Source organism: Dermochelys coriacea, chromosome 23 (genome assembly GCF_009764565.3).
Source record: "Dermochelys coriacea isolate rDerCor1 chromosome 23, rDerCor1.pri.v4, whole genome shotgun sequence".
Taxonomy (NCBI): domain Eukaryota; kingdom Metazoa; phylum Chordata; order Testudines; family Dermochelyidae; genus Dermochelys; species Dermochelys coriacea.
In genome coordinates this window covers 10,170,728-10,179,056 of record NC_050090.1, presented here as the reverse complement: position 1 = coordinate 10,179,056, position 8,329 = coordinate 10,170,728, and the positions used below count along the sequence as shown (strand labels likewise).

At 42.6% G+C, this 8,329-nt stretch overlaps 1 protein-coding gene across 2 annotated transcripts in view; it reads right to left on the bottom strand.

The window, feature by feature from the left end:
- Positions 1-4,403: 4,403 nt before the first annotated feature.
- The window catches only part of LOC119846903 (butyrophilin subfamily 3 member A2-like), a 29,237-nt gene continuing 25,311 nt past the window's right edge, over positions 4,404-8,329 (bottom strand). For both annotated transcript variants that reach the window (XM_043501368.1, XM_038381135.2), the window contains exon 13: positions 4,404-5,670. In XM_043501368.1, the coding sequence (XP_043357303.1) occupies positions 5,105-5,670 (566 nt within the window). In that variant the 3' untranslated portion in view covers positions 4,404-5,104. The remainder of the gene's footprint in view (positions 5,671-8,329) is intronic.

The following is an 8,329-nucleotide window of genomic DNA, read 5'->3' as shown; positions in this document are numbered from 1 at the left end:
GGATGGGATCTGAGTTACTATAGAAAATTCTTTCCTGGGTATCTGGCTGGTGAATCTTGCCCATATGCTCAGGGTTTAGCTGATTGCCATATTTGGGGTCGGGAAGGAATTTTCCTCCAGGGCAGATTGGAGAGGCCCTGGAGGTTTTTCGCCTTCCTCTGTAGCATGCGGCATGGTTGACTTGAGGGAGGCTTCTCTGCTCCTTGAAGTCTTTGAACCATGATTTAAGGACTTCAATAGCTCAGACATGGGTAAGGTTTTTCATAGGAGCGGGTGGGTGAGATTCTGTGGCCTGCGCTGTGCAGGAGGTCGGACTAGATGATCAGAATGGTCCCTTCTGACCTTAGTATCTATGAATCTATGAATCTATGAATCTAATTACCCTGTAAGGTATTTACCATCCTGATTTTACAGAGGTGATTCTTTTTACTTTTTCTTCTATTAAAATTCTTCTTTTAAGAAACTGAATGCTTTTTCATTGATCTTAAGATCCAAGTGTTTGGGTCTATGGTGACCTATGCAAATTGGTGAGGATTTTTTTAAACCTTCCCCAGGAAGGGGGGTGGAAGGTTTTGGTGAGGACTTTGGGGGGAAAGACGTTTCCAAGTGGGCTCTTTCTTAATAAAATAAAACCAGTTAGATGTTTGGTGGTGGCAGCGAAAGTCCAAGGGCAAAAGGTAAAATAGTTTGTTCCTTGGGGAAGTTTTAACCTAAGCTGGTTTAGAGTAAGCTTAGGAGCTTTTCAAGCAGGTCCCCATATCTGTAGTCTAGAGTTCAGAGTGGGGAAGTAACCTTACAGTTCTATAATTAGTTTTCACCAAGCCATTAACAAATGTGAACTCCTGGATCACTGTACCAGTCTTACAATGGAGACACAGACTGTCCCCTTAGTATCTCCAGTCTATCTTGCCACCCAGACAAACTAAACTTTGTGATAAAAGGTTACTTAAACCTAAAATCACACCACATCAGATTTCGCTCAGTGCCTAGAGACCAATGCGAGACCAACTGGTACTCCAGATCTTACACCAAGGACAATGCTGGTAACCAATTCTATAGTAAACTAACTAACATTTTATTAGATAAAAAATGGAAGTGAGAGATATTGAGATGTTAAAGCAGATCAAATATAATAACAAGTGAATCACAGTCTATAATTCCAGTTTGAAGGAGAGATGTCGTAATCTCCCAGTTTTCCAAAAGTCTTTTCACATTACCCAGATTATCTCTGGGGATCTCTGCTTTGCATCTGGTACACTTTCCTGTAAGTGTCCAAACAGTCCAGAGATAAAGGATTTCTTTGATTCCATATTTATAGAAGACGCCTGACAGTCTGTCTACCCACCTGGGTTTTTCCTTTGATGACAATGAGTGAAGAAAACACTTAGCCTTTTGACCTCTGACCACCATGCATAATGGCCATTTGCTTAAAAATTAGCCTTTTCTGTCAAAGACCGTAACTCATAGCATCATAGAAGATTAGGGTTGGAAGAGATCTCAGGAGGTCATCTAGTCCAATCCCCTGCTCAAAGCAGGACCAATCCCCAATTAAATCATCCCAGCCAGGGCTTTGTCAAGCCAGGCCTTAAAAACCCCTAAGGATGGAGATTCTACCACCTCTCTAGGTAACCCATTCCACTGCTTCACCAGCCTCCTAATGAAACAGCTTTTCCTAATATCCAATCGAGACCTCCCACACTGCAACTTGAGACCATTGCTCCTTGTTCTGTCATCTGCCACCACTGAGAACAGCCAAGCTCCATCTTCTTTGGAACCCTCCTTCAGGTAGTTGAAGGCTGCTATTAAATCCCCCCTCACTCTTCGGCAAACTAAATAAGCCCAGTTCCCTCAGCTTCTCCTCATAAGTCATGTGCCCCAGCCCCCTAATCGTTTTTGTTGCCCTCTGCTGGACTATGTCCAGTTTTTCCACATCCTTTCTGTAATGGGGGGCTCAAAACTGGACGTAAGTCCTTCATTAGCATTTCCCAAGATTTCTTTGATGGGTTATTTAGTCAGAGGAGTATACACAATGTAAGGGTTTGCAATTACATTATAACAGCAACAGACAAGTAAAAACAATATGGTCACATTTTCGTGAAGTTTAAACATCTTAATACAATCTTACATTTGCACTCATTTTGATCTCTACTAATATATAAGTATATTGACTTGAATACATTCTGACATGACCTTATCTGCCAGCATCCCCATACCTGGGGAACTACTCGATAATGTGAATGATGCAGGTTCAAATTGCTCCTCTAAATGAGCTAGAGAAGGGGCTTGAACATGGGTTTTGTACATCCCAGGTGAGTGCACTATTTAAGGGTGGCTGGGTTTCTTCCTCTGATATCTCTCTTTGTCTCTGGCTTTTGGGAAAAAAATGGAAAGATCTCAATTTCATCCCAATGTGGGTCAGGACATTGTTTTGAAATCTCCAACATTTTGCAGAAAGGGAAGACTGTTTCCTGCCAAGCTATGGTGGTGCTAGTGATTTCATGAGAGCCCTGACTTGCAGGTGATGGGGCTGAGGCTGTGGGAGGGGGTGACCCCTCAGATGCACACTAAGGAGATTGATTGCCACATTTAGGGGATGACTCCTCAATAAGGGCAGGCCTCAGAAACCCCCTTAATGATACTGTGCCGTCCTCCCCATCCTGCTCACTCCGCATACCCCAGGGCATTCAGATATCTCTCTGCTCAGGCAGGGCTTTTGCTCTATGAAAAGAAAAGGAGTACTTGTGGCACCTTAGAGACTAACAAATTTATTAGAGCATAAGCTTTCGTGAGCTACAGCTCACTTCATCGGATGCACTTCATCGGAAGTGAGCTGTAGCTCACGAAAGCTTATGCTCTAATAAATTTGTTAGTCTCTAAGGTGCCACAAGTACTCCTTTTCTTTTTGTGAATACAGACTAACACGGCTGCTACTCTGAAACCTTTTGCTCTATGAATGCGTTGCCCTGGCAACTGGCTTCTTTGGCAGCTCCAGGCTCTGCAGGGGCCTGGCTTAGAGGGGGAGCAGCTCCTGCCCAGCGTGGGCCACCCAACAATGAGGGTCCCATATCACCCCACTAGTGGCTCAGCCCAGCCAGCTGATAGGTGATAGGCCTGGCCAGAACCCCCAAAAGATGTACCAAAGAAGAGGGGCCTAATAACATTATCTACCCTCAAGAGGAACTCCCCCCCAATCTTTCACCCTGGGGGATTTGTACCCCATAATCTCTCCCCAGGCAGGAATTACACTTCATAATGTGTTCCTAGTTGAATGTCCCCATAATTGAATTCGTTCCTGACACAACTGCACCTCAGTAAATCTGCCTCCTCAAAATACCTCTGCCCATTGACCCCCCAGTCTGAATACAAGAGCACCAAATATCCTTCAAGATTGATTTTACTTAGGACAGTTGATTTGGATACACCAAAGAATGGAAAGAATTTGGTATAATTGAAAAGCCAGGGTGCAGGAATCTAAATGATAAGCATATACAGCTATCATGATGCTGTATTATCCAAATCAATGATTTCAGGTTGTATTTGTTGGACAGGTGATGTTCAAATTGATTTTAAAGCACCAAGTATTTTTAAATTGTTTCGGTTGCATTGAAATATGCAACTTTGGATTCCTCTTAGAGGAAGAATAATGTATGAAAATAAAACCACACAACATAAGTAGAATAAAAAAGAAAAGAACATTTATTTGGTGTTTAGAGTAATAATAACGCTTGGCTTTTATACAGCACTTTTCATCAGTAGATCTCAAAGTGTTCGACAAAGGAGGTTAGTTTCCTTATCCCCATTGTACAGTTAGGGAAACTGAGGCCCAGAGAGACTATGATTGGGCCAAGGTCACCCAGCACAGCAGCAAAACTGAGAACAGAAACCATGTTTTCTGAACCCCACTCCAGAGATCAATTCACTAGGCAATACTGCCTCCCTCTTGGTATCTGGTTTATATAAAATATATATTTTATCATTAAATTTATATATATATAATTCCAATTATAAGGAGAAGTATTATAATCTACTCTCTTTTGTCCCCCATCTGTAGAATAGTTTTGTTTTTGTTTATTTGAGATTAACTGGGCAGGTGTTTAGGAGACACAAGGGGGCTTTGCTTCTTGATAAAGTTCCTAACACTTTGTGACTCATCTTCATTCCTAAACCTCTTGAGCTAATGTGGGAAAAATAGAACATGAAGCCCAGGAGTCAGGTATAAAGTAACTACTTCAAGGTTTCGGATGAATATAATGAATTTTGTGTTGCTTAAGCTAAATTTGTGACTCAGCAGTATTGTACCTACAGATTTATATAATTTATTAACAAAGCTACTATATGTACTGGGATCAATAGAGCCAAAGTTGGGGAATTATTCCCATCAGGGAAATACACCCAGAGACAGGTTCAATGTTTACTGAAATATGGACAGTTTAATAAAAAATACATCAGAATGACAACACCACTGTTTGAGGTCTAAACACATAAAAAGGCAGCAGAAAACATCTGAGAACTTCCAGAGGACATAAAGTTAGACTCTATTCATAATCTTAATTTTTCAATTTTCTATATTGCATAATCAAACTCTCTCTTCATATTATTGCTTTAGATGTCACGGGGACATCTAATATGCTTTTTGGGATACAGGATTTGTATTAGAAATTTCATTTTTCTTCATAACCATTCCTGTCTGACTCTTAACCAGCAACTGAATAATTGCAAGATTTTATTCTCTTCTCTGTGGATAGCCAACCATAATGGTGTCTTTTCTGACTATTGCTACATTGCTTGGCAAAATCACACTTACATTTCCCCTTCATCTCAACACAGCCCGCCAAGATTTTGTCATTAAAATATTTTCCTATTTTTAAAAAATGCAACAAAGTTAAATAAAAATATTTCTATAAAAACAAATCTCATTCCTTTCAGAATGTATTGATTTCAACTTCAGAGTCAACAAGCCTATGGCAAGTGTTTTTGTTTCTTCTTCTGTTTTATGTGTTTTATTTAATCTTCAATTTCTTCTTTACTTATTTTACCATTTCACATATTTACATTCCCTTCTCCCCTTTGTTTTTGAGTTTTACTTCACCAAAGTAACTAGATCTCATTTTTCCTTTCTCAGAGGCTTTAAAGGAACAGGGACTCTGATGGGGTGGACTGCTAGTGCTTTCTGCTCTCCTGTGTTGTTCCTAGGACTCAGGAATGGGTAATACAAAAATTTATCAGTAAAGTCTGCAGGGATAGTTGTGATGAGGAACATCATCCCTGCATCATAAAATGAGATTTTTTTCTCTTCCCGATCCAGAAATACACCAATCACTTTATAGCGGCAATCCATCTTTTCAATCTTAGCATTTTCTATGCCTGAAAAAAAGTCTCCCTGGGATCTCTTCAGAGACCAGTATCCTTCCTCAGGGAGTGTCTCTGCTTTCTCCCTTTTCACTCTGTCCCTTACCATCTGACTAAGGACCCCTAGCTCCCAGTCCAGTTTCTCCCCCACTTCCACCTCCCAGTACTGCCTCCCAGCTACAAACCCCTCCTTCCCCACCACGAGCAGGGCCCAGGAGGCTGCATCCAGCTCAGGAGATGAAGGATCTTTCCAGACTCTTTTCTGATCCTCTGATAGTTTGAGTTCTGGGTGTTTGCAATCCGGATCCAGAGTGATGGGAACTGGGGAGAGAAACCGGAATAGTCCCCTGGTTAGTAAGGAGTGAATCAGAGACACTCAGTGTAAGGAGAAGAGACAGGGAATAAACCAGGGGAGAAATGCATTTTAAAATGACAAATTCATATAAACATGAACATAACGGGTACTGTATGGCAGTAATTTACACACTCTGCAGGCAAAGTCCAGCCCTGGGTCAGCGAGGGAGTATGGGGAGCTTTTCCCAATCTTACACTCCAGTACGGCAGTAGGAGAGGTGGCTAAGGTCCCTTCTGCTGTGACTTTGCTTCAAAGGAGGAACATCTGCTGGCTTGGGGCCAGGACAAAGGTTAGAGGTTAGATTTCTGGAGATGAGATATAAGCTGCTCCTCTGTAAGCAGCGGTAAGGAGCAATCCCATGTTGCATACAGTTCACTCTGACCCATCCTGCCCTGCTGTGGCTGGATGGCTCCTGGATGTGCTACTCAGATGCTCCCATCCCTTTAGTGAAGAGAAACAGGATTCTTCCTATGTGTTGCTAGGGAAAAATCATTATGAAAAGTACGAGGGGTCTGATCCTGAAATGTGCTGAGCTCTCTAGCCCAGCAAAGCTCATCAGAACATGAGTAGCTCAAATGACTGCCACTGCTTCATTGGATCTTGTCAGAGTTCTCAGCACCTTGCAGGACCAAACCTTATGTGCTGTATAACACGCACACGCGCACGCACGCACACCTCTAAAGGTAAGAATCACACAACGGTCTCCCACATCATAAGGCCACCACAACTGACCAAAAGGATGTGAAATTCTAGAGTTATGTTACAAACCACAAGTGCTTTAAAAACTGGGCTCAGTGGGTGAATTCATCCTGGAGTGAAGCTCTTCTGGAATTGCTTTATTTGTCTTTAAATAAGAGGCTTATTTCAGGCTCGATCTTCCAGAGGCTCCCAGCATGAAGTGGAGTGTCAAGCAGCACAGTCACTTAAGATGGTGCAGTCGGTCCCCTACTCTGCCTGGAGAGCTCTGGGAATGCTCACATCAGCCCCTGTCTGTCCTGCTGTCAGCTTAAACGCCATATGGCTAACACTGAACTCAGTCTTCTTCCCAAGACTTTCACTCTCCTGCCTTTCTCCACTGCTGGTGACAGCTCTGTCTTAACCCTGGTGCACAGACTCACAACCCTGGTGTTATCTTCACCTTGTCTCCCTGCTGAGAAACCTAGTCTGTTCTTTCTCCACAATGTCTCAATAATCCACCCCTCCCTACCTATCCCTATGACTAAAATGATTCTCCAGCCCTTGGTCATCTCATGCTTCCACATTTCCCACATCCTCCTCCTGTCTCACCTCCCCAGCTTGCACCTCACATCCCAACTTTCATTTAAGCCACAACAGGTCAAGTCAGGATCCTCATCTGCTCTGTCTCACTGCCTCATCTGTCATTCACCTTCTTTAATCCCTCCATTGTCTTCCTCTTACCCTGCACATCCGGATCACGCTTTTCATCTACATCTTCTAGGCTCTGCACAGTGCACCTACCTCTCCACCTTCAACTCTCACTATTCCCTCTTTCACTCCACCAGACTCTCAATCCTACATTCCCTGTTCTCAACCCTACATTCTTCTCCAACTCATCTTTAAGCCTTTTTCCATGCTTCCTCTTATCTCTGGCGATCCTTCTTCTCTTAGTTTGCAAGGCACACATCCTCTCTTCACTGAAGTTTCTTCACAGGTAAAACACCCACTACAGCAAAATGCTGTTGCAGAAACACACACACACACAGAGAATCATGCTATAAGACATAAGTACCATTTAGGTTTTATCCATAACATGTAGTGTGTGAATATTTTTCTCTATTTATTAGGCACCAATAATGGGGCTTGTAGTAGAAAGAGAGAACCTGAGACATAAGGCCTGGAATTAAAGGCCTGGTATGATGCTTAAGGCCTGAACTAAAGTCAGGCCTTGCTGCTAAAAAGAAAAGTTAGCAAAAGTCCGGCTATGAGCAAAAGTCAGTCCCTGTTACAAAGCAAATGCCTGCTTGCAGCTTCAATATCCAATGTATGAACTTGGAAAGGACAGGACTGGAGTTTCAAAAACACAAGCACTTCTAGTCACTAAGTGTTCACATAAACACATTCCAGAAGGGTGGTACCAGAAAACCCCGCTACAAGGTTACAGTATAAATACACTCCCCAAAGATAGTAATGGGACACACAGACCCCTCCTAAAGATAAGGTCAGGATGACAGTGTGATGGATAGAGATGTTTTGTGCGAACCAACAGGTACGAGGTAAAGGGTGGTAATTAATTATGTCAGAGGGGCGATACATAATTTTAACTGTATCAGTGTATAAAAGAGGGGTCACAGAGGGGGTGTCTATCTGGACTGGGGGGAGCGATGAGTCCTGCCGCTTACTGAGCTGAATTCATTGTAATAAGCATACATGTCTCAATATCCCTGTAGAGTCTGCCGGGTGCCATTACCAAGCTTCATTGACAATAAATCTGGCCAAGTGTCTTCACGACTGAACCAAGTCTGTGGTCTTCTTGAGCAGTTTGATCGAGGTCTGCTGTGTCAGCTATCTGATCTGATACAGCATAGCACACAGATAGCCAACAACTGAAAACAGGGCTATTCATATCTTTAGAGTTATGCTTGTATTTAAACATTTTGCTGGACT